The following is a 26739-nucleotide window of genomic DNA, read 5'->3' on the forward strand; positions in this document are numbered from 1 at the left end:
CACATAACTGGCACAAGACATGGTCGCTCCTATGTCCCTCCTTACCCCTTTGCTTGGACACTTAAGACACCATCCTCTCCTGGTTTCCCTCCTTTCTCACAAGCTATTCCTTTTCTGTCTCCTTTCTTGGTTCTTCTTCATCATCCTTTCTTTTAAATACTGCATTGTCTCGGGGTCCAGGTCTCATATCTCCTCTCTGCTCTACTTACACTCACTCCCTGGTGATCCCCTCAAGGCTTAGAGCTTTAAATTCCACCTACACAGAGATGGTTCTCAAAAGGACGCCTCCCCCACTAACTCCTTCCTGGCTCCCAACTGCTTCTGACCAACAAACTCCCTCCTGAAATGCTCTGGACTCTACCCCCTTAGCTGCTTCTGCCTGGTGAATTCCTGCTTCCTCTAGATCTCAGCTCAAGTGTTACTACCCACACCCCCTGGAAGACATCCTGGTTTGATGCTCTACAGCCCTTGTCTCCTTTATTACAATTGCTAATTTAACTGACTGTCTTCCAAAAGAGACCAAGAGCTACAAGAAGCAACAAAGTCCAGAAGCAACAAACAGGAGAGGATAAGAGATAGCTGGAAGTGCTCCAATGAAGTGAAATAGGTCTATGAGATAGACGGGGCATTAGGAGGTGGGGACAGAGATACGAGGGAGGTGGCTGTAATACAGTGGCAAGGGAAGACCCTTCTTAGGAGGCAACACTGAAATCAAGCCTGGATGATGAGAAAGTCCATCATGCTTAGACAGGGGGAAGTGCATCTCAGGCAGAGGAAACCGTCAGGCAGGCACCAGCATGGCTTTTGGAAGGCTAAGAAAAAGTCAAGGAGACTGCTGCACAGTGAACGAAGGGAAATGGTGGGATTTGAGTCAGAGAGGTAGGCAGGTGCCACAGCACAGAGACCTTGAAGACAAACCTATAGGAAATATTACAACGTGATAAGTACGAGGAAAACTAAAGCAGAGTAGGGGGGACTGTAAGGGAATGGCCGAGTTTCTTTTACATGGAGGTTTTTCAGGGAAGGCTGCTCTCATACTGTTACATTGGAACAAGTACAGGGTAAAGCAAGCGACTGGCCTATACAGGTCTCTGGGAAGAGCTTTCCAGGAAGAAACAGGCAGTGCAAAAGCCCATAGGCAGGGGCAGTGCTTGGCAGTGCTCCAAGAACCGAAAGGAGGCCTGTGTGGTCGGAAAGGAGGGTCCAGGGGCCCATGCCTGTAGGCCAGCAACCTTCTAGAGGGTTCTAATGAGATGGAAAGTTATTGAAGAATGGGGGATAGGGTGGGGACTGAGGGTTCCCTGCTCTGCCTTCGAGGACCTGGGGTTGCTACGGTGCGAGAAGCTGGGGAGTGGGGGGGTGGGGGTGGGGGGCCAGAGTTTGGGCGGGGGCCAAAGATGGGCGATTGGGAAACAATTTCAAGGGATTTTGGGCAGGAGATTTTTGTTGCCAATCTTGGGCAATTCAGGCCTCCGTATTTCACATTGTCTATCAAGCCACAGGACTTTTCCGTTTTCCACGGGTTCCCCTCCCCCCAGCAACCAGGCCCGGGTTAGTGGTTACCTGCTGGTTTAAAAATTCTTCGCGCGAAGAAAATGACTGTCAGCTCCCACCGCGCTGCAGGATGCTTTCCCCAGGTCCAGCCAGGGCCAGCACTCGGCTGCGGGCCTCGGACAGCGCTACCGGGGCGGCGGCGCAGGGGTCCGGGGCCTCTTTTCGGCGTCCAGTCCCGCCCGGGCTGGGGAGGCGGACAGGCGGGCTCGCTCCGCGCTGGCTCCAGCTGCCGGCCCTCGCAGCTCCCGCGCCGCTACAGTCAGCGGAAGCTCGGCGAGTCTGGGCGGCTCGCTCTCGGTTTCGTTTTCCCGACGGACTCCGCCTTCCTTCGGCCGCCCCGGCCCCTCCCGCACGGGTCCGCACAGGCCCCGCGATCGCCTGAAACCCGCGTCAGGCCTCCACCTGGAGTCCGCGCGCGGACGTCCAGGGCCTTGCAGCCCCCACCCCGGCTGCTGGGACTGTCGCCGGCCCCGGTGCGGGGCAGGGTCCTCCGGGAGATGGGGAGGGCATTGAGGTCTCCGAGGCCCGCAACGTGGCAGGCCCTCTGCCGTAAATGCTCCCCTTGCCTCTTCAACGCCAGCATTTGGGGTGGGGTGAGCTGACTTATTTGCAAAGACCCTGATGCTGGCAAAGATTGAGGGCAGTAGGAAAAGGGGATGACAGAGGAGGAGATGGTTGAATGGCATCACCGACTCAATGGACATGGGTTTGGGTGGGCTCCAGGAGTTGGTGATGGACAGGGAGGCCTGGCGTGCTGCGGTCCACGGGGTCGCAGAGTCGGACACGACTGAGCGACTGAACTGAACTGGAGGGGCTGGATATCATTGGCTCCATTTCATAATGGAAGAAACTGAGTAAATCAACTCTGCCAAGGCAGAGCCAGGATTCCATTGCCCGTAACCAACGAAGCACCTCTCCTCACAGCAACCCAGACGGGGGATGCAGAAGCATAATCTCCCTTCTCTCTGTTTCCATCTAACCATTCATTTATTCAACAGGTAATTGCACCTGCTGTACCAGGTACCAGCCAGCAGTTAGGAGAGCCATCTGCTTCCTGAGGGGTCTCCTGGAGTTTACAACCAAAGTCCTTACCAGTAGGATTTTTAATGAGAAAATTTTAAATCCTGCAAGATATCCTGAGGCAAGGTTTGGTGGCTCAGACGGTAAAGAATCTGCTTGCAATGCCGCAGATCCGGTTTGTTCCCTGGGTTGGGAAGATTCCCCGAGAAGAGAACCCACTCCAATATTTTTGCCTTGGAAATCCCGTGGACAGAGGAGCAAGACAAGACATCCTCCTCATCTAATGGACTATCACACTCCCAGAGTAATACTGGCACCTTGACTGAGTGACTGAGGAGTGCTGAGTACCCATCTCACAGCAGTATTACAAGGTAGGTGCCATCACTATGCCCATTTAACAGATGAGAAAACCGAGGTCCGAGGCACAGAGAAGTTAAGTAACAGCTGGTAAGCAAGGGAGCTAGAATTAGAACCAGAAGCCTGTACCTCAACATCCTAGCTAGGATGAGGGGAAAGAAGCATTTCCAAGGTGGACTTCAGGTACACATTACATATTGGCTATTGGCTTTCCCGTGTCTCTTTTGCAGCCTCCGGTACTGCAGCCTATCAGTGGGAAACACTATAGTTTCCTTGATTTAACTTCCCCACATATGAAGCCCTAGTGGAAGATTTGGAAGGTAGACAGGAGTCAGACCCCTCTTTCTGTGGCCCTTTGAGATGACAGAAAGCTCCAACTGTAGTGATTGTTTGCCGGAGTCCATTTACCAGCTTTGTGGGTGTGAGGTGGTTGTTTCAGAGGTAACGGCAATAGCAATGACATGTTTTCTGACTTGCCCCTGAACTGGCCGAAAGAGCTTAAAGAAAGAAAATGACAAGCTCAAGCATGGTCAGAGGATACAAGCTTTTATGACTGCCCGGAAGAACCTCTTGCTTCCTGTCATCTCAAGGTTCATGGAGCAGAAATTAGGTGCGGAGTTCAGTGCTGCAGTTAGCTGTTATTGTATAACCTTAATTTGTACCCTCCTCAGATCTCTTCTATGAACACTGAGGCCATTGACTGGGAAAGAATAAGATCCTGGGAATTTGGGTGGATTCAAAGGAGTGAAAAAGTTAGCTTAAAGCTCAACATTCAGAAAACTAAGATCATGGCATCCGGTCCCATCACTTCATGGCAAATAGATGGGGAAACAGTGGCTGACTTTATTTTTGGAGGCTTCAAAGTCACTGCAGATGGTGATGGCAGCCATGAAATTAAAAGACGCTTACTCCTTGGAAGGAAGGTTGTGACCAACTTAGACAGCATATTAATCAGCAGAGACATTACTTTGCCAACAAAGGTCCATATAGTCAAGGCTATGGCTTTTCCAGTAGTCGTGTATGGATGTGAGAGTTGGACTATAAAGAAAGTTGAGTGCCGAAAAATTGATGCTTTTGAACTGTGGTGTTGAAGAAGACTCTTGAGAGTCCCTTGGACAGCAAGGAGATCCAACCAGTCCATCCTAAAGGAGGTAAGTCCTGAGTGTTCATTGGAAGGACTGATGTTGAGGCCGAAATGCCAATACTTTGGCCACCTGATGTGAAGAGCTGACTCATTGGAAAAGACCCTGATGCTGGGAAAGATTGAAGGCAGGAGGAGAAGGGGACGACAGAGGATGAGATGGTTGGATGGCATCAGCTACTCAATGGACAAGAGTCTGGGTGAACTCCAGGAGTTGGTGATGGACAGGGAGGCCTGGCGTGCTGCGGTCCATGGGATCACAAAGAGTCGTATACGACTGAGTGACTGAACTGAACTGAACTGAAAGGAATCCACTGCCCTCCGAAATTCTGCTGAGTCACCACAGCTCTTCCATGCTTGTTGGATAAGGCTGGTACAGCCAAACTTGAAGAGCCTGAAGTTGTCAGCTTGTAAGGAGGTGCTGATTTTCCAAATGTCCTATTCCTACCTCATGAACTCACTTCTAGAACTAGAATCAGATGCTAGAATGCTCCAAGAGGATACAGACAAGATCTGACCCAAAGGATACTGTTTACATAATGAAAGAATTACCAGATTTCACTAATTTTTATCAGCAGAAATCCAAGAAAAGTGCGTGGGTATGACTCTAAAGGTAACATGAGAAAAGGAACATAGTTCACATTATGCACTCATTGTGCTGGCTCCAGCACTGGCAATGGTTCTAAGAGTTTGTTTAGTTGGTTTACTATAACTTGAGCTCAGTGGTGGCCAACATTAAATGAAATTGTGATGCCAAGTAATACAAAAGAAGAAATCAAAAATACTTAGGGAATCAGGATTGTTCAAGTAGATTAATTGTATGCAACCTATCCACTCACTTTCTAACCATGCCCCCTAAGAATATCCAAAGGACTCTCCTTCACCAGGCCTTGAGTAGTATATTTTCATCTTTGAAAAGCTCTGTAGTGGCTGTCCACGGTGGGTGGGGAATGTTGACGGGAGATGTTCCCATTGAAAAACTACCTGATTTCAATGGAGATTATGGCTCCCAGACTGGCAGAAGCCATGTGGCAACAGTTAACTCCATCCCACCTCCAAAAAAAGGGCCACAGAGTCAGAGCAGTAGTCAGGAAGTTTTGCTCACCAGATGCCATTAGCAGTGGTAAACTTCCTGGAGTTTCTAGTACTGAAATAGATGGCAGCCCACAGGTGTGCTACATGAGCAGATATCTAAGACCTCTATGGCATGCATTCCTGCTCTCTGCTTTATCAACCCACATCTCTGGTCTCATGGGGAGTTCCCTGTGACCAGGTGGCTGAGAAAGGAAAATTCAGGTGAAGCACTATACACTGGCTTTAACTGGAAGTGAACTGATGTGTTCCAACAGCCCTTCAGGGAAGTGGCCCTAAAGGATAGTGGGAGAAGGGAAATCCTTCCAGGGTGCAGCTTCAAGCAATACACTGAGTTGTCACTTGGGAGGAGAGAAAGCTAGCGGCCTATTTGGATATTCAGAGATTTGGAAGGAACAAGGTCAGAGTGTCGATGATAAGGAGGTCTGGGGGAAAAGGATGTGAGTGACCACTTGGAATGGACACAGAGTCTGAGTGTATTCGGTTTCCTTGTGAATCTTCATGAGAGTTACCCCCTTCTAAGGAGACTTGAGAAGCTAGTGTGCAAGAAAACTTCTGTAGATGTCAGCTGGCATTTCCCCAGCTACCCCCGTGCTCGTTTAACACAAATGAACAGCCTTGGCAGTAGGAATGGATGAGATAGGTGTGCGATCTTGTCAAGGTGGATCTTACTGCTGAACACCCGACACTCCGACAGCTGAGCCCAACACTGAGACCCCAGCACAAGTACCCTGAACACCTGTGGAGATCAGCCCGCCACTTGGTGGCAGGTCGGTTACATGGAGCCCTTCCATCATGGAGTGGGCAGGGATCTGCCTTCTGTGGAGAAAGCATGTATTCCAGGTATGGGCTTGCTTTTTCTTCCTCTAGCGCTTCTGCCAGTGCCATCATTGGTAGCCTTTCCAAATACCTTGTTCACCATAATGATATCCCTTAGTAAGGAACCCGTTTTGCAGAGAAAGAAGTGAGGCGGTACACTGACTACCATGTGATTCAATGGTTTTATCTTGAACTTACCACCTGAAAGCAGCTGGCCTTCTAGGAGAGTGGGATCAAGTATTGAAGATTCAGTTACAGCCCCAGGAGGGAGACCACACTCGACAAGCTGGGTGTACTGTCCTTCAGGTATAGTATGTGTTCTGACCCTAGTTGCTATTTCTTCCATGGCCGGAATACTCGAGCCCAGAAATCAGTAGATGTAAAAGGGTTGTTTTCCATGGTTAAACCTAATCAAATGCTTGCAAAATAAGGGCTTCCTGTTTCTATGATTTGGGGCTGTGTTTTCACCACGTGGTTCCTTGAAGGGGAACTTGAAACATGCAGTTTCAAGTTTGCAGGTGCATCTTGCCATTAAGTTATCAAGAAAATAAAGGGGAGGGACTTCCCTGGTGGTTGGTCCACTGGTTAAGACTTCAAGCTTTCATTGCAGGGGGTGCGGGTTCCATTCCTGGTTGGGGAATTACAATCTCACACACCATGTGTCATGGCCAAAATAATAATAATAATAAGGGGGTTACTGGACTGGTTGGATTGATTGATATGAATTAGCAAGAGGAAATAGTGATGCAGCCAGAGATAAGTATGTCTTCAACCCAAAGGTTTCTCTGGAATTCCTTTCAGTAGTTCCACATTCAGTGATAAGTGATTTTTTCATTAATGGAAATTTAGAGGTCTCTAACACAGGTGGGAATGTTAAGGACTCAGATCCTTCAAGACTGAAGGTCTGCATCACCCTACTAACCAGGGAGACATCTGATGGCAAAGGGAAGAATGAACAAGGAATTATAAACACCAGCTACGGTCTCATGACCAGATGCAAAATAAAGAACCATAGAAGCTATGCATGTATTTCCATAGCTTTGTCTTTGTTATGTACAAATGAACTTTTGTAAATTAATTAATTTTAATTGGAGGCTAATTACTTTACAATATTGTAGTGGTTTTTGCCATACATTGACATGAATCAGCCATGGGTGTACATGTGTCCCCAATCCTGAACCCTGCTCCCACCTCCCTCCCCATCCCATCCCTCAGGGTCACCCCAGGGCACCAACCCTGAGCGCCCTGTCTCATGCATCGTACCTGGACTGGCGAACCATTTCACATATGGTAATATACATGTTTCAATGCCATTCTCTCAAATCGTCCCACCCTTGCCTTCTCCCACAGAGTCCAAAAGCCTGTTCTTTACATCTGTGTCTCTTTTGCTGTCTCGCATATAGGATCATCATTACCATCTTTCTAAATTCAATATATATGCATTAATATACTATATTGGTTTTTTTTTTTTCTGACTGACTTCACTCTGTGTAATAGGCTGCAGTTTCATCCACCTCATTAGAACTGATTCAAATGCATTCTTTTTAAAAGCTGAGTAATAATCCATTGTTTATATGTACCACAGCCTTCTTATCCATTCGTCTGCTGATGGACATCTAAGTTGCTTCCATGTCCTAGCTATTGTAAACAGTGCTGCAATGAACATTGGGGTACATGTGTCTCTTTCAATTCTGGTTTCCTCAGTGTGTATGCCCAGCAGTGGATGAACCTCTTTTAATTGTTCTCCTTGCCCTTTTTACTTGACATTTGCTGATGGTGGTTAATTTTATAAGATAGTCTTTGGGACAGAGTGTCTTAAAGTGGGGTTGTGACTAAAATGAGGAAGAAATATCACAGTGGGCATACAGATTTAGGAGGTAGGATAAGCATGTTTCCATTTGAAGAAGGGAACAACTGCATTAAGTGGACTGCTTGAAAGATTATTGGTAGAAAGAGTGGACTGTACTATATGTTATTAAGTTTGACTTAGCTTCCATTCCAATTCTCTTCCATGTCTCCGCATCTCCTGGATTATAATGTATGGAAGGTTAAAACCACATTTTCCAGATTACTATGGAGTTAAAATTCTCAATATAATTCAAGTCTAGCCAGTGATGGATAAACAGTGGTGCAAGACTTGGAACATAGAAGGAAGTCCCATTTTTCTGTGACAGACCAGTTGACGAGCAAGCTCAGGGGAGTTGGCAGAAGCTGGACTCATGTTCACCTGTCAGCTCTCAAAGGGCAGAGGCCATCTCAGGTGTCAGCAGTAGCAATGGCAGTAAGTGACCTGAACTTTGTTCTCTTTTGGGGGCAGCCAGGGAGGGTGGCCACTGAGAGTCAGACACGACTTCACTTTCACTTTTCATTTTCATGCATTGGAGAAGGAAATGGCAACCCACTCCAGTGTTCTTGCCTGGAGAATCCCAGGGACGGGGGAGCCTGCTGGGCTGCCGTCTATGGGGTCGCACAGAGTCGGACACGACTGAAGCGACTTAGCAGCAGCAGCAGCAGCAGCAGGGAGGGTGGCTCCACAACAGTGTGGAATCTTAATTCTGACACGCTGTTTCATTTGGTTTTACTTTCTTAATGATGCTGTTTTACATTTTAAATCTTAATGTTGCCCAAAATATAAATTGTTTCCTTTTTGTGTTGTTTTGTTTCTTGCTTAATAAATCCTACTCTGTGGTCATAAAAATATTAACTTGTATTTGCTTCTAAAAACGTAGTCTTTACATCATCTTTTGACATACAGCCTTTTAATTTGTAAAGAATTAATTTTTTTGAGTGATGTGCAGTAAAGGTCTGATTTTATTTCTTCTATATCATAAGCAGTTATCTTAGCATCAAATGTTGAAGAGTTTAATCTGTTCCTATGATATGCAATGCCATCTCTGTCGTATTTGAACTTTCTTTATATTCATGGATCAGTTTGGCCACTGTATTTTGTTCTGTTTGTTTTATTTTGTTTGGCCTATTTGTCTATTCCTGCTCCAATCATAAGAGCTTGGGCATTAAAACCCAAGTCTCTGTTTCTGCAGATTTCTCATTGACATCTCAAGGTCATCTCTGATTCTTATTCTCTCTAGTTCTCAGTTCTCTCTTTAGTTTTGGTCTCTGTTAAGTCCACTCACTTTATTGGAAGCTGACCAGTGCCACTGAAGGAATTTTTATGTAGCCTTTCTTGGTGTTTTGAGGAAAGAGTCTTCAGTTTACTTAATCTACCATACTGCTAGAAATAGTAGTCCTATAATCTTTCTCAAAGCAATTTTATGTAACTTTTTTACAACTCATTCTATTAACTGTGTAGAACTTAGCTTTACAGTGAAACTAGCTGTAGTGTAAATATTAAGGAGATTGTTGAAAGGGTTTTTTTTTATTTTTTCCAGAACACTTTCTGCTTTCTCTTGTAGATTCCACATGCTTACTTGAGGCTCTCTGGTAGGAAAGCCTTCATGCCAGAATAACACAACCTCTAATCTTTAGCTTTAAAGTGAAGCTTGTATTAAGTACAACTATAAAGTCCCTTGAGAGTGGGCCTCCATAGAGCTTTCTGAAATGACACACACAGAGTACATGAGCAATGTGTTTTTCTTGAATCAAATGAGAATAGAATTTACTCATTTTATTTCGGGGCAGAATTGGAATTAAATTTCCCATAGCAGTAAGTTCAGAAAGGATCAGATCACAAGGGCTCTGATCCACAGTGAGGAAGAGAGGGATTTTTGTGAGAGGACAAAACATTGTGATCATGATCACAGGCCTTCCTGTGATCAGACAGAATGGCCTGTCTCATCTATGTGCAAACAGATTTAGGTATATCTCTGATAGTATTGGCTTATGGTCATGTGTGAACCCAGAGCATGAAAGAAGTTAAAACCCCAGGATGCATCACTAAATATAGTATCCCTTTTGGATGGCTAAACTTATCTTTCTTTTTTTTTTCTTTATCATTGGACTTTATTGTTTGAATATTTGCAATTATTATTCTATACACAAATGTTAATTTCTTACAAAACTCTGTATTCCATATTGCTAGGTCACTTCAATCTTCATTTTATGTCGCATTTCCATCAAGAACTATTTCCCCAAATCACCATCTGCCTGATTGTGTGTTGTTGTTGTCCAGTTGCTAAGTTGTGTATGACTCTGCGATGCCAGACACTAGTCCACCAGGCTCATCTGTCCATGAGATTTTCCAGGCAAGAATACTGGAGTGGGTTGCCATTTCCTTCTCCTAACTTATCTTTCTGTAAAAAGTGAACAAACTTAAGTTTGTGCTCAAAATTTTCATTTGTTTTCATTATTAAACACTGTTTATGTCTAAAATGTTTTTATCATTATTGATTAGATTATTATGTAATTATTGATATTTAAATTCAGTTATTATTAAGGAAAATAAGCTGAATTGACCAGAATCAAGGCTGGCAATATGAGTTGTACTTCAACTTTGTTCCCAGGGCAGTGCCAGCTAAGCACTCTTTGAATTTTTCGTCCATTTCCTGGTTCTGAGTTTCACTGAACAGGTTTTTCCAATCACCAACTTCACCTACAACACACACAAAAAAACAGTAGACTTAGATACCTGTTAGAATATTTCATCTTGATTTTACCATTTCTCCGTGCAGAGTTTCACTTTGAAATGTGAAATGGACACATGAAAAAAAATTACACAGTCTTAAAAAACTAATGTACTTTTTCTTGTAAAGTGAGCAAGATCCACTTGGGCTTCCTCATTGGTATGGTGTGCTGTGGTAGGTGATGTACTTTTTCAGTGTCACTAAGGGGGCCCGTGACCTCAGTGACCTCCCGCCCCCACCCCTCTTCCAACACCTGGGACCAAAATACCACGTTTTTAGAATCATCTTTTTCTCTCTAAAGTCTTTTAATACTTTAAATACCCATTGTGAAGATAAATTAATATTTTTATAGCAGCTTCTGGTTAAGTCTCCAAGTGCTGAAAATTTTGCAAAAAATTATTATTTTGCCTGAGATTGAGATATATTTTTCTTATGTGCTTTTAAAAGTAAAGAAGTTACTCTTTTCCTTAGACTCTTTTGATGATTTGGGTTGAAGTTGTTAAGCTCCTTGTTGCATAGCCAATGAAATGTATATTTATAAAGCAGTTTTAATGATGTGAGAACATGCTTACATATATGAAGGGAATAAAAAAACAAAACTCTCTACAAATGTCATCAACTATATGAAACATCACAGAATAAGGCTGGAAGAAATGTGTCAAAAAGTCAAACCTGCCTCTGGTGGGGGAAATGTGGATAATTTTTAGTACTTTTTCATTTTTCTGTACTTTCTGAATTTTCTACATGGAATAGTGTAATATTTTAAAATCACTACTTTTTAGAATTTTTTCTATTCTGAAGAGTATTTGATTAACAACATATAGAAAGGTTTTATTTTTCCCCTCTTCTTAAAGCTAATAAAATAGGGCATAAAAATCAGAGTTAAAGTCAGAATGCAAACCAAAGCCAGATTTATATACAATGTTGTATTCACAGTGGATTTTTTTAAATGAGTCTTCATTTGACAAAGTATAGTAGAATCAAGTAGACCTACATTTGTATCCTGTTTCATTAATTAGCTTTGTGCGTGCATGTTAAGTTGCTTCACTCATATCTGATTCTGTGCAACACTATTGATTGTAGCCCACCAGGCTCCTCTGTCCATGGGATTCTCCAGGCAAGAATACTGGAGTGCCCTCTTCCAGGGGATCTTCCTGACCCAGGGGATCGACTCTGAATCTCTTAGTCTCCTGCATTGGCAGTTGGGTTCTTTACCACTAGCGCACCTAGGAAGCCCAATTAGCTTTGTGACAAAGGATCAATTAATATCTCTGAGTCTTGGTGCCCATATTATAAAATTAAGGATTTAATGTATTTTTGCTATAAAATTTAACCCCAGCAAAGGGCCTAACACATGATTTATGCTTAATAAGTAAAAGTTGTTACATGTGCTGCCTCTAAATCACATTACACTTTCATTATATATGCAATAAAAAAGAAAACTGACAATCCTTGGGCTATATATTATCATACATTTGCATAAGAAATTAGAATACTTTAATGAAATTTAGTCAAATCATCAGTGCCAGAGAAAACTGGTTGCCTATCCAACACTCATTTTCTCCTTCTCCTTTATTAATAAAACTTTGATTTTAATTGAGTAATAACACACCCACCTTTTTAAAAAACTACATTTTCCAGCCAACAGCACAGTGAGAAGTGACCAATGAGATGTAAGCCACTGAATGAGGCTTCCCACAAAGTTCTGTAAAGGGGGCTTGCTCGGCAAATGCATGTGATTCTCTTGCCACTCCCTTTTTACTTTAATAAAATAACCCTCTAACTTTATTGTAATTCAGGAGCTCTAGCTGCTCTCCTTTTATCAGCAGGTGGCAAGAGAAAGGTGGGAGGAGCTTAGTACTCTAAAAGATAGCGTGGAGTTACCAGTTCCAGCTCTGATCTATGTCAGACTTCTTGTTGAGGAAGAGACAAAGAAAATCCTGTCTTCTTCAGCATAGTTGTTTCAATTGCCTGTTATGTGCAGACTGATGGATGGCTTAGAAATCAAGGCAGCTTTACCTTTGCGGAACAGGAACGGGCCCACAGCACCGTGTGTTTCCTGGGACTTGGCTCGCATGGCGTGGAAGGTACTTCGTGCCGAAATAGTTTGAATCTGCTCCCCAGATGGAGAGAATCCGAAGAACTCAGCAATTCGTTTTATTCCAGTGGCCAGATTCTGAAAACAAAATTTTAGAGGATAAACTTCTTTCTATGGGAATTGTGCCCCGAGCAAAGACAGGCTTCTTAGAATGCATTTTAAGCCTAACTATAATTCAGCTGTCCCTTTCTATCTCTTCAGACTTACTTTGATACTTCAGTATAAATATTTGAAATTTCCCTTTAAGATACTCTGTACTGATTTTACTTTGTAGTTTCAATTTACGACTTACTAAACTATTCAGGGTATAGATAGTGACAGTAAGCATTCATCAGTAGGGTAGAATTTTATCTAAGATGACATTCATTTTGTTAAAAAGCACCAGTCTAAACCAGCTGAGGAAATTAATATATTTGTATGTGCTCATTCAAATTCTCTTTTCTTCTAAATCCTGTTTGTAGCTAATATTTAATTCTATCAAGAAAGGCTCATTTTTAGAATCATAAAAGCTAGAATGAGTCTTGGAATATATCATTTAATACCTTTGTAAGTATCATCAACCTTTTCAACAGTATCATTGACCAATGGAGATTTAGAAATCTTCTAGCACAGTTTCTTAAACTGTACTCTACAAAACATTAATATATTTCATATATTAATGAAATATATAGGTGAATATATAGGTGCTTATAGATGTTTCATGGGGGGAAGGAAGGTTAAGGGTTGCAGTCAAATAAATGTGGAAGCCTTGGATTAGTAAAGGTAAGGTTTTGTTTGTTTGTTTGTAGAATCTGTCAATCTTTAATATGCTAGTGTGCAATGTGAATTTCCCAAAGGAGCAGGCTATATACGACATCAGTCCCCAAATCAATTTGAACAGGCAATCTCCTACTAACTACAAGAAAGAATGATTAACATTTGGGACAACACTAACATCCATGAATCACAATTTTTTTTAGCAACATTCTAGACGAGACGGGGAAAAGACTACATGAGTATGTTCTTTCATGTTATACATATATATATATATATATATATATATATATATATACCATAAACAGAAGGGATGAATTCAATTACACTTTTTTTTTTTTTTTATAAGACTGTCAGGAGAAACTAGTGTTAAAGACTCAATTCCGTTAGAGAGCATTTGAGTCTCTTCTTTAACATGCTTTCTTCCCTAGAGCTCCAGGACTCTGGTTTCCCTCTTATGCCATTAGCTACTCCTAGGTCACCTTTGCTGATTCCTCCCTTTTTATTCAAACTTTTCATGTTGGAGGGCTGCAAGGCTCAGTTCTTGGTCAACTTCTCTATCCATATGCTTACATATTAGATATGTAATCTCATGACTTTAAATGTCATTTGTGGGCCAGATTTACATCTGTAGCTCAGAACTCTCTGCATTTAAGACTTCAATACCCGACTGCCTACTTGGCCTCTCCATTTGGATGACTGATAAACATCTTAGCCTTCTGATGTTTAAAACCAGATCCCTGGTCTTCCCCACAATCCTGCTTCACCTGCTGCCGTCTCCTACTCCCATGGTGACAGCTCAATGCTCCCAGTTGGTTGGACCAATAAAATAAAAGTCTCATTTGACTTCTCTTTTGCTCTCACTCCTCTTTCCCTCATCCAGTCCAGCAGCAAATGCTATTGGCTTTTCCTTCAACGTAAGTTCAGAATTCAACCACTTCTCTTCCCCTCCATGGCCCCTTCAGGTCTGAGCCACCATCTTCCTTCCGTTGCCTGGACTAGAGCAATAACCTCCTCATGGGTTTCCCTGGGTTCTCTTTCCCTCCCTCTAATATATTCTCACACACCAGACAGAATGATCCTGTTAAAAACACATCAGTTCCTACCACTCTTATGCTCGAAATCCTACAATGACTTCCCATTTCACCCAGAGCCACTCTATTTCTCACACTCCAGTCCACCCCCTTACGCCTGCCCTCATCGGTTGGCCTCTTCGGGCTCATCCCCACAGCCAACCACATCTGCTCCTTTCCATTCCTTAATCCTTGCAGGAACACTCCTACCTCGGGGCCTTTGTTCCAGTTGGTCTTCTCTGCCTGGAAAGCTCTTACTCTGGTTACCTACTTGGCTCACTCCCTCATCTCCCTCCGATCTTGGTTCATGTCGAATGCCTTCCATGAGGTTTCTTTCCACTGACCATCCTATTTCATGCTGAGATTTGTTCAGTATCCCGACACCCCCACCCTTGGGGATTTCTAGTTTTCCTTAATCAGCTGTGCTCTTTCTTCATTCTCACATATTATATACATTTAAAATTTCTATTGTATTTATTGTTTATCATTCTGTCTCCCCACTTTCTCCAGCTAGAATGTAAGCTTCTCCCACGTAGTGAACTTTAGTCTGTTCACTGATAAATTACAAAGGCCTAAAACAATACTCAGAGAAGGCAATGGCACCCCACTCCAGTACTCTTGCCTGGAAAATCCCATGGACGGAGGAGCCTGGTAGGCTGCAGTCCATGGGGTCGCTAGAGTCGGACATGACTGAATGACTTCACTTTCACTTTTCACTTTCATGCATTGGAGAAGGAAATGGCAACCCACTTCAGTGTTCTTGCCTGGAGAATCCCAGGGACGGGGAAGCCCGGTGGGCTGCTGTCTATGGGATCTCGCAGAGTTGGACACGACTGAAGCGACTTAGCAGCAGCAGCAGCAGAACAATGCTGAACTCACTAAATATTTGTGAACAAGCAGTTTTTTAATATAACATTATATGGAAAAATTAATTCACAGCCAAAAGCATATTGAGTTAAACCTCAATAGAGACCTATCATTTCTGCCATTCCTAATTTGGACTATCTATCACAGAGGGGAAAAAAACAGTCACTGTTAGTAGTAAGTTCCTAAGAACTTTATTATTTCTATTAAATAAACAATCTAAACACATATGCATTGTTTGGTTTTTTCCCCTAGCACTACGTCCCCTAGTACGACATATATGGAATATTTTTAAAAATTGAGTACAATATTTGTTCATGCAATCAGACATTATGAATAAATGTTCTATGTTGTCATTTATAGTAAACCTTGCTATAGAATACCAATAATCATAATCTCACCTCTCTCAGGTCTTCATATAATATGAACATAACATTTTCATCATCAAGATGTTTGTTCCAATTAATTGCAAAATCAAAATAGCTTCCCCAGGAAACTAAAAATACAGGGAAAAAATAACTTCTTAAGAAATTTTAAATAATTGAGGTTAAAATGATAGAATGATAGAATGAGGATAAAATGGTTAATGTGTGCCCTAAAATATAAACTATATGTATGTGTATACGATCAAACAAGACTATAAGATTACAAATCCCTGCTCCAAAAGAACTGACATAAATCAGTCCTAATGTCAGATTTTCTCATTTTCTTATTTTCAGAAACAGTGGCACAACTAAGCAAGTTGTAAAAATGGTTTCACAAGAACTACAAATTTTCATGAACATTTAGGTGAATGAAGTAATTCAGAAATAGTGAATGAGACATGAAACCCAACAGATATAATGTCAGAAAGAAATGATGAGACATGTTATCTAGACTAGCATTGTCCAATAGAAATGTCATGCAAGCCACATCTGTAACTCTAAGTTTTCTAGTAGCCATGTTAAAAAAAGTGAAAAGAAGCAGGTGAAATTAATTTGAATAGTTTAATTTATTTAACCCACAGATCCCAAAATGTTATCATTTCAGCATGTAATCAGCATAAATAATTATTAGTGAAACATTGCCCTTATTTTTTTTTAATTCTAAGTCTACAAAAGCTTGTGGGTGTTTTACACTTATAAGGAACATCAATTTGATTAAGTTTTTTGCCAAAAATACTTGATGTGTATTTAGACTTCATGAAACTTATAGTTAAAAAAACAGATTCACACACTCATACCAAACTTACTTAAAAGTTTCCAGCAACTGAACTGAGTGTCTTAAAATATAAATTTAAATTAAAATAAAATTTAAAATTTAGCTCTTCACTTGCACTAGTCACATTTCAAATGCTCAATTTCCACATGTGGCTAGGGGCTACCATATTGGACAGTGCAGATCTAGACAGCTGTGTGCCTTTGAGAAAATCCCTAAACCTCTTTGTACTTTAGTTTCCTCATCTGTAAAATGGGGTTGTTGTGAATTTTAAGTGAATTAACACATGTCAAATGCTTAAAACAGTGCCTGATCACTAATACCCACTCAAATATTAGCCAATATTAACATTATTAGTAATAATAATATTGTCATAATTATTATGATTTGAGCCAGGCAGTGTCTACATGTTTTGTTGTACAAAATACTGTAAATTTCCTGCCCCAAATATAGTACACTCCCTTCTTTGTTGCCAACCAAACCCTTACTAGTTGGGTCTAAGCTAATCAGAAAATTCTGCTTCTCACTTTCTGCCTCCCTTTGGACTCTGGTCACATGAAGTAGTCCTAGCCAGCAATCAGGGGTCTGCTGGAAGGTTTCTAGAACAATTATTCCTGTCACGATGACCCTTCTTCATGATCTGAAGGTGATGCTCAGAGGGACAGTGGACAACTTGAGAGAATGTTGCAGAAAGCACGATAGAGGGGCCCAGGGAATCTCAGAGCTGCTGACCCAACGTTACTGGTCTACTGGGTCAGTTGCTATCTCCATATTTCTTAGTTAAGTGAAGAAGATAAAACCTGATCTGTTTATGCCACTGTGGTGGGGTTTTCTGCTTTTCCAAATGTTTTACTGATATGCATGTATTTCATCTTTCACTTTTTAAAGCAATCCAATATGATAGGTACAATTTTATACCCATTTTATTGATGGAGAATTAGAAACCCAGAGGAGCTAAGTAACCACTTTAAGGCTGCACAATAAGTTATGTGTTATTGACATCTTTTAGTGTTAGTTCAACCCCAGAGCTATTGCAACCAAACAAAATAGAGTACTGTGTTACCTCTCATAGGTTGGGTATTCCTATTTTCTCTTTACAACTAGGGAAATCAAAGTTTAGAGTCTTTCTCTGCCTCTGTTTTCTTCTCTGTAACATGGTGATAATAATAGTATTATCCTCATTTGGTTATTACGAAAATTAAAATAATGTGTGTTAGGAGTAGCATGCCAGCATGCCTGGCATGTGGTAAGTGCTCAATAAATGGTAGCTGTTTTATTCTATCTAGTGTTACTAATACATAATAATAAGTGATGAAGCCCAATCCAGGCCTTCTCATTCTACATCCTGTACATTTTCAGTACATTCAGCTGCCTCTCTGTAAGTTGACTTTAAGAAGTTTACAAGGCAGAAAATCCATCCAAGTTATTAATATCAGTGCCACTTCTTATCATTGTTAATCAAAGGATTAGACTAAAAGGATGGACAAGCAACAAAGATTCCCTAAAATAGATTGTCCCAGTGATGATGCGTTTCTCCACCACTGAATGTTCTCTTGTGTTATATGAATGGAGTATAGTGTTTTAGACTTTACTTAACTGCCTCCATCTGGTCTTAGTGAGTAGTTACTAAACAAGCCAAATATTTCCTATCAGTGCTTCATAAGCACCTTCTGTACACTTTCTTTTTCTCTCCTACACCCCAATCCCAAGACTTAATCTTTGCTAAGGACTCGGTACTGTCCCCAGTGTCTAGTCATATGGGATAGTGTTGCATTGCTGTGCTGATCCCCTTTAAACGTGGTCCTTTTAGAGGGACTTGGTAGCAACTCTAAGGTCATCTGGCATTAATTCTTCCTTGTACTATACTGTAAGCACTCAACAGAGCCACTCACTACTAAAAAGAGACATTTATTCACCTCTGGCCACTATACCCACAGAAGTAGAGTTGCTGCCGGATGCAAGTAACTGAGACCGTTGGCAAGTGATTTAAATTTTTTATAGTTAATACTGCCTTATTCATAGTTGGTATGGTCTTAAATGAGATATGTGTATATAGTACCTAGTTTGGTAGCTGGAGCATTTGTGGGCACTTATGAAATTATGGTTATCAGTAACCAGAGGTAAAACCTTCAACATAATCTAACAAAACCTTACTTGCTTTCTGGCAAACAAGTATCTTAGGTGTGGCTGCTCATTGTCATGGTTTTGTTCTTTTTTGGCTTTTATCATTGTGCTATACAGAGACTTGTGGGAAGTGAATTTGAAATGCTTTTTGTACAAGTCTATTACAGACCTTTTTGTCCCATGTCTGTTCTATGGCTATTTAACATTCACCCTCAACATATTGAATTGTCCAAATTATTTTTAAAAACAGTAATGTATTGTTTGATGCCTAGAAAGCTTTATTTAAAAGTAACATTGTGGTTCCTGGATCTGCCTTAATTTATTTTTTCTTTCTTTTTTAAAGTTATTAATTTTTTTAATTGAAGTATAGTTGATTTACAATGTTGTATTAGTTTCTGGTGTACAGTGTAGTAATTCAGTTGTATATATATTCACAAATATGCAGTCTTTTTTCATATTCTTTTTTGTTGTAGGTTGTTGCAATATATTGAATGTAGTTCCCTGTCCTATACAGTAGGTCCCTGTTGTTTCTTTCTTTATCCTAAAACACATTTGAATTTTTGTATTTCTGTGATCATCTGTTGTTCTTTTACCAACAGCCATACCTTGTCCTTTCATGAACTGTCTGAAGAAGTCATCCCAAGAGCCATAGCTTGGAATATCAGGAACATCATTGTGGAAATGGAAAAAAGATACTGCTGTGTCTTTAGGGTTTCGAAATACCACCAATATCTGGAGAGAGAACATTAAGTTATCTTAACTTAATTTTAGGCGTTGAACTTTGGAAAACTGAAGGCATGAGCATTGTGTCCTATTGTATACTACCTGATTTTGTGGAGGTAAAAAGAAAGAAAGAAGTTGAGGAACAGGAGCTGGCAGATAAGGAAGCCTGGGGAAAAGGGGAAAAGAAAGAAGAAAAAGAAGACTGATATTGTAACACTGAATTTTTGCTAACAAACTGAGACAGTAAAATGTCATATGTAGACCATGTAAAAAGGAATGAAGAGCAGGCTCACAAGAGCATGGTCTGAAAAGTTAAACCACCCCAAAAGTAAAAATAACAAAATAATGTTAAGGACAACAAAAATAATGTTTAGAGTTTCATGGGAGAAGATCAAAGAAGGGCAGGTTGGAGGTATGATGGGTGATGTGGAGGAAACAGAACCTCTGAATTTCAGTGTTATGTCTGCCTTCTCTGATGAGGCACAAATTCATTTTTCTGAATGAAAAGTGTGAAATAAATGTTGTAAAGTGCAAACTGAAACCCAAGAAAAACCACTGAATTGCAGACCACTCCAAGTGGGTTTGGGCCCTCTGGCCAGATTTCCCTTTAAAGAACTGAGAATGTTGTGGAATACATTATTACTGAGCACTGTTAATGACCTTGAAGGAATTGGAGACAGCATATAAGAGGTTCGGAGGACCGGAAACAGGCAAGTAGCATTTCCCTTTCCGAAAGAGCAAAGTGTGGGGTTTGCAAAGTACAAAATGACCTCCATTTTGGAAATGTTTTTGGAATTGATTTGTGGCCACATAAAAGAGCAAGTAATAACCACCAGGGGGCAACAGGGGTTCTCTAAGAAAAAGTCATTTCTAATGGCAGTTTTTTCTTGGACATAGTTCTTAAATTAGTAGATTTGCTGCTTATGACTTCCTCAGCAAATGGAAGAAGGCATGCCGGCAGCAGAAACATTTAAGCACATAAAACTGATGCAAAGGAGGCTGAAAAACTAACATAAAACTGCCCAGAGATTTTTAATAAAACTATCCTGACTAGACCATCATCAACATTTTAATGAGGATTTCAGATTAAGATATAGAAGCTCTATTTATCAAATTTGTAGATGGCATGAAAGTGAGAGGGAGTCTGGATTCCAGAACGCCTCATCAATCTAAAGACATGAACTGACGGTAGTAGGGTACAACTGAATAGAGATGAATGTGCTAGTCTATGTCTTTGCTGAGATCTAAAACTCTGCCCCCAATCCAAATACAGCAGATTCTTGTCACTTGAGGGTCTTATATTTGGGGCTCTGGTTACCACTCAGGAATCTCTCTGGCTCATAGCAATTTATAATTTTGCAAAGACATAAGTGAGCATGGTGAAGGCCAGCAGGCTTTCACCTGCTGAAGTGTATGGATAAAATCTCAGTATCAACTTCTTACCTTAACTGTCGTTCATCTCTGGCCCTGCTTTCTTGTGAAAGTAAAGCTTTGTTCAAAAGGCTGCTTGCTCCAAATCCAAATGCTTTATACATTACTTTAGCTCTGTGTCTCATGGAATAATTAAGGGGGGAAAAAGAATCACTGAGGTTTGTGATTCTACTGAACTGCATTAAACTGGGAAAATTATGGATTAAAGCGGTATTTCCAATTTGGGAGATTCTCAGTATAAAGAAAAACTGTTTTACAGAGCCATCCACACCTGGCAGAGGGGACAGAGGAGTCCCTTATAATGGGAGATGTGAGTAGTCCAGACAGCCACTTGGTGGAATTCAAATACCTAATGGAGGTTAAGGGCTTCCCTGGTGGCTCAGTCAGTAAAGGATCTGTCTGCAGTACAGAAGACCTGGGTTTGATCCCTGGGTTAGGAAGATCCCCTGGAGAAGGAAATAGCAACCCACTCCAATATTCCTGCCTGGAAAATCCCATGGGCAGTGGAGCCTGGTGGGCTACTTTATGTATATGTTTTATATCCCGGCTGAAAATACATTTCATTTGAATGCAACTATAGCCAAGCGACTTAGCAGCAGCAGCAGCAGCAGCATAGCCAATTTATCTGAAGAAAAAACAAGAAACACCAAACTGCACACTTTATTCATTAAAATTCTGTGATGAGTAGCAAACTCATCCTATACCTCAGAAAGCCAATATCTATACATGAAGAACTTCACATTGAAATACCAGTGGAGGGACACTCACCTTGGCTTTGTTCTTGAAGATGGACCCAGGTAATTTGTCATAATGGAGATGAGTTGCCAAAATCCTTGGTGATGGAAACTGTTTCATTCTCTTGAAAATATAAACAATAAAGTTAAAGCTTATGTGTTATGTGTGTGTGTTGTGTATGTGTGTGTTGTGTGTGTGTGGTGTGTGTGTGTGGTGTGTGTGTGTTTGTGTGTATTGTGTGTGTGTTGTGTGTGTGTGTGTGGTGTGTGTGTGTGTGTGTGTGGTGAATCACTCCTAGGTTTAGTACCTGAAGAGGAGTTTCAGTCATTACTATCATTCCTCTTCCACATCCTTCTCTAGATTTTCTTTATTTCTGTTTTCTTTGTGGGGGATGAGCAATGGAGAATCACAAATAAATATGCAATTGAAAACTTCCTTTTGAACTTCCTTCTTCTGTCCTGCTTTCCATTGCCCAATCTTTTTTTTTTTTTTCCCCAGAAAAATTTACCTTTTCCCACAGCCATCCCCAAATCATTTTCTTCAAGACAGCTCAAAATCTGCAATCCACTCTTTCACTTAATGTGGATCTTTTCTACATTCAAAGTCATTAACAGAAATGTTCAAGTCTTTCTATAGCTTCTCCAAATTCATTTTTAACATCTTGGTCTTTTTTTTTTCTTAAACCAGCAAAACTCCATGCAGTCAAATATCCTAACAGAACCTGAAAATGCAGAGTCATTTAAATATCTGAGAAATACCTTATGAGAGAAATTCTTGTCAATATAAGGACTCTATGATTGATTCTTTCTGTTTTTGTAATCTACTTCTACTGATAATTTACAAAATGAAGCTCTGTTTAATCGGATAGGATGAAGGCTTTTATCTCAAAATCAGACCTTTAGTGTATGTTCTGTGGTGGGCTAATGCTTTCAGTGTTTTTTTCCATGCTGGTCATCATTTCAAGCAATGAAATTATATTTAGATGTTTATAGCCAATGCTTCTGTGAAAAATTAACTAGAGATCCCAACTCAAGCAAGGGAGCAAAAACTGACTTAAAATTTTTTTTAAATCAATGCTATGGGCCCAAGTGTTGATTAGTAGTCATTGTTCTTGATTCCAGTTTTGGAAGTACTTTTACATTCACTCACAATAATCCTCTCAGGTAGATATTGTAACCCCCATTTTAAGGATTAACAAGAGACTTTGAGGTTTTAAGTCCTTTGTGCAAAATCACATGGATGGTAATTTTCAGATTAAGTGATAGAGTGCCATTTCCACCAAACTGCATGGCCAAAAATCTCTTTAAGACATGTGAGAAATGGTAAAGTTCCTTAAAAGGGTTAGAAAAATATCCAGCAGGAAAATGGAGGTTAATTGTAACAAAACTAGATAAATGTATAATTATATGTTCACAAAAATGCATGATATAGCCAACTGTAAGCAGTGTAAAGTCGAAATACAGATACATCTTAAGAAAAAAATGTATATATTTTAGAAAATTTTCTGTATAAAGTGAATAACCATTAAATGAAGCTTATCCTCTCACTCATTTCCATTTTAAAATAAAAGGCGCATTGCATAGAAAACTATCCTTGTATATGAAAAGTGAAAGTGAAAGTCACTCAGTCGTGTCTGACTCTTCCATGGACTACAGTCCATGGAATTCTCCAGGCCAGAATACTCGAGTGGGTAACCTTTCCCTTCTCCAAGGGATCTTCCCAACCCAGGGATCGAACCCACGTCTCCTACATTGCAGGTGGATTCTTTACCAGATGAGCCACAAGGGACAATTAAAATGCAAAAAGTGCTTTTAAAAATACTCAAGAGAAAAATGAACATTTCTGATAAATTATAGACATCAAAAGACTTCGAAACCTAAATCCCTGAACACCTCATTTACAATATATTTTTCTGTTACTTCGGCCCAGTCCATGGAAATAAGTTTCCTTCCAACTGGGATCCAACTTTTAAGTTTGTATTTGTCATCCTGGCAAGTGTCTCCATCTCTTTCCAGAAATTTTCTGAACGCCCTAAGTGACTTTATTTCTAGTAAGTGTGTTCTGTCTGCCTGTTGGGAGTTTTGTTGGTGAGCACTTCTGCTAAGTTTTGCTGGGAATGCGGTTTCCAGTTGGATACTGTCTTCCCTTCCCACATGTGTTTGTGGTGTGTCTAAGTGTGGAGGGGGGCTGGATGGTCCTCCTCTCCCCTGTTCTGTCCAAGCACCAAAATCTCGAGGCAGATCCTTCCTCCCCCTTTTTCTTGTCCTTCCTGGCAGGGAGAACAACATCCTATCTCACATCCAGGCCTTAGTTAGTTAAACTGACAAGGTGAGTAATAACATGCGATAAGATAATATTAATAACAGGTAGGATGACCTGTTACTAACTTCACACACACACACTAATGATTTAATCATTTTTAAGTAATAGTAATAAGGTGATTCTGTAGTAAAATGAGATAATTCCTGAAAAGTGCTGGGATTATATGATAAGCACATAATGAATTATTTAGTGTTGTATTTTCTGAACTCAAAACTAAAAATCCCCCAATTCTACTTTCTAGAATAATTTGCTCTAAGTTTCAAGGCTCTTTTGTACCAACCTGATATTTTTCTGGGTCCCCACATTCAAGAACTGGGAATTCTGGATAGTCATACTTTTGTTTAGAATCAGCAAACATTAACTCACTAATGATGTGGAAAATCCAGTTAGAACCTATAAGAAAAATCAGAGAACCAAAGCTCATTAAGGAGTCTTGATATAATAAAAGCATGTTACTTAAACATACATATCATAAAAATTAAAATCTACAATGAGAGAATTCCCCGGCAGTCCAGTGGTTAGGACTCTGCTTCCACTCCAGGGGGCCCACGTTTGATCGCTGGTCTGGGAACCAAGATCCTGCAAACTATGTTACAGCCTAAAAAAAAGGAAAGAAAACCTACAACAATTCCCTGATGTGTACAACTGGTTCTTCTGCACTCAGCATAACCTGGGCTGTGGAAAGAAGCGTTTACTTACTTCGGTATAAAAATCAGATGATCTTGTTTCTTAAATTTCTCCTTTAACAAGAGGCAGTGCTTTTTAAAAAATCTAGAATATCTTCTTTACACAACAATGTTATACTATAGAAATGGTTATTTATTGTGTATCATATATTTTACCTTAATGAATATTTTCTACAGCAATGTGGGATTTTGATTTTTATAAAAATACAGCATCAATTAAAAAGGAAATATGAAATGGAGTTGGCTTTAACAAACAGAGATGGAATAACAGTTAAAAATGATCAAAAGTAGGACTTTCCTGTGGTCTAGTGGTTGAGACTCCACGTTTCCACGGTGGGGGTGCAGGTATGATCCCTGGTCAGGGAACTAAGATCCTACATGCCACCCAGTGTGGCCAAAAAGGAAACGAAAAAAAAAAAAAAATCAAAAGTAGATTGTATAAAATAGAGTAATTTAGTTTCTTAACATCTTATCCTCCACCGATGAAGGACCACTATAAAACTGGGTTGAGAAACAGGAGGATTGGTCTTTGATCCTGAAAAAATAACATGGAAGGCATAGATGTTTATAGACAAGCCCATGCTTGTCTTCAGTCAAAAATCAAGATGAACATCTTGGCTACTCTGAGTACTCCATGGAAAGTGGGCCCTGTTTCTGTTTGCTAGCCCCACCATACAGCTCCTTCTACACTCATCATCGATCCTGTTCTTTTCACACAGACCTCCTCCCTCAGACACTGCGTCACGCGTGCTCAGCAGTTTCAGTCGTGTCTGACTGTTTGCGACCCCGTGGATTGTAGCCTGCCAGGCTTCTCTGTCCATGGGATTCTCCAGGCAAGAATACTGGAGTGGGTTGCCATGCCCTCCTCCAGGGGATCTTTCCCACCTAGGGACTGAACCTGAGTTTCCTGCATCACAGGCGGATTCTTTAACACTGGCCACCGGGGAAGCCCTCAGACACTGGGGTTTCTAAATCTACCAGTTCTAGTTACTGATTTTACAGGCTTTGTTCTGATTCACCACAGCTACCCGCCTCTCCAATTTCTGGCTTCATGTAGAGATGAGATGGCCTGCCCTCCTCCCACCTTCTCCTTGCACCTTCCCCACCTACTCACTCTGAAAAAGTGCCCTTGTAGAAAAGTTTTGTTAGTTACCACACTTTGGATAAGATGCTAGAACTATGTCATCGCTTCTGGCTTCAAAGGCGTCCAGGGCTTTGAAAGTCTCTGAGGTGCACATGGTGACTGGGTAAGGAATCCCCTGATAGGTGAAAAACAAGTGAGACAGTACAGTTTCTTTTGATTTTTCCAAAGCTTCATCAATGTAGTCAATAAATTTGGAATTAGCAGTCATTCTGGCTCCCTGCTAAAGAACGTGCTCTGTGGTTGTCCGGGGCAGTGACAGCTTTTAATGGGGGTTTTCAGGAGGTGGAATAAAGGGCTCCTCCCATTCACGTGAGAAAGAAATACTTAATTCTCACCCACCTCCACCCTTGGCTTTTTGCGTACCCACCTCTGACAAAAGGCACGCCGCAGGTGCAAAACGGGCTGAGGATCGGGGAATATTACCCAGTGGGTGGATTATATTACCACTCTACGCAGCCCTCCCAAGGAGAGAGTAGACTTTCTTAATAGACAATAATAGATATTAAATGTCTAACACATAGTTATTTAATTCAATCATGTATAATATTTTAATATTAGCAAAACAATTTATGGAGGAAACCTCTCTCGTTGGTTGATAGTTTTACACATACACGTCCATGGTGTGAAGTGAAGTGAAAGTGAAAGTTGCTCAGTCGTGTCCGACTCCCCATGGAATTCTCCAGGCCAGAATACTAGAGTGAGTAGCCTTTCCCTACTCCAGGGGATCTTCCCAATCCAGGGATCGAACCCAGGTCTCCTGCATTGCAGGCGGATTCTTTACCAGCTGAACCACAAGGAAAGCCCAAGAATATTGGAGTGGGTAGCCTATCCCTTCTCCAATGGATCTTCCCGACCCAGGAATCCAACCAGGGTCTTCTGCATTGCAAGTGGATTCTTTACCAACTGAGCTATCAGGGAAGCCCCCATGGTGTGATGCAGGGTGTAAAATTTTTCCCTTTTTCCCATTTAGGTTCTTTGCCTGGTCTAATAATTAAATTGATGTAAGACCAGTCAACAGGAGAAAAA

At 41.0% G+C, this 26739-nt stretch overlaps 2 protein-coding genes and 1 long non-coding RNA gene across 4 annotated transcripts in view; 1 reads left to right on the top strand and 2 right to left on the bottom strand.

Moving 5' to 3' along the window:
- Positions 1-1830, bottom strand: part of EIF2AK2 (eukaryotic translation initiation factor 2 alpha kinase 2) — a 33610-nt gene extending 31780 nt beyond the window's left edge. For both annotated transcript variants that reach the window (XM_061432077.1, XM_061432076.1), the window contains exon 1: positions 1564-1830. The gene's annotated coding sequence lies outside the window, so the exon portion shown is untranslated. The remainder of the gene's footprint in view (positions 1-1563) is intronic.
- LOC133256884 (uncharacterized) lies at positions 560-21716 on the top strand. The gene is made up of 2 exons (XR_009739326.1): positions 560-1551; positions 2553-21716. It is a non-coding gene; the product is annotated as an uncharacterized LOC133256884 (long non-coding RNA).
- SULT6B1 (sulfotransferase family 6B member 1) lies at positions 9910-25921 on the bottom strand. Its single transcript, XM_061432081.1, has 7 exons — positions 25723-25921; positions 24164-24276; positions 21595-21684; positions 19278-19404; positions 15753-15847; positions 12583-12739; positions 9910-10532 (listed from the first exon to the last, which is right to left on the bottom strand). The coding sequence occupies exons 1-7, from the start codon at positions 25919-25921 to the stop codon at positions 10402-10404; spliced, it is 912 nt and encodes a 303-aa protein (XP_061288065.1). The 3' UTR covers positions 9910-10401.
- Between the last annotated feature and the right edge of the window lie 818 nt (positions 25922-26739).

The sequence above is a fragment of the Bos javanicus genome, chromosome 11 (genome assembly GCF_032452875.1).
Source record: "Bos javanicus breed banteng chromosome 11, ARS-OSU_banteng_1.0, whole genome shotgun sequence".
Classification (NCBI taxonomy): domain Eukaryota; kingdom Metazoa; phylum Chordata; class Mammalia; order Artiodactyla; family Bovidae; genus Bos; species Bos javanicus.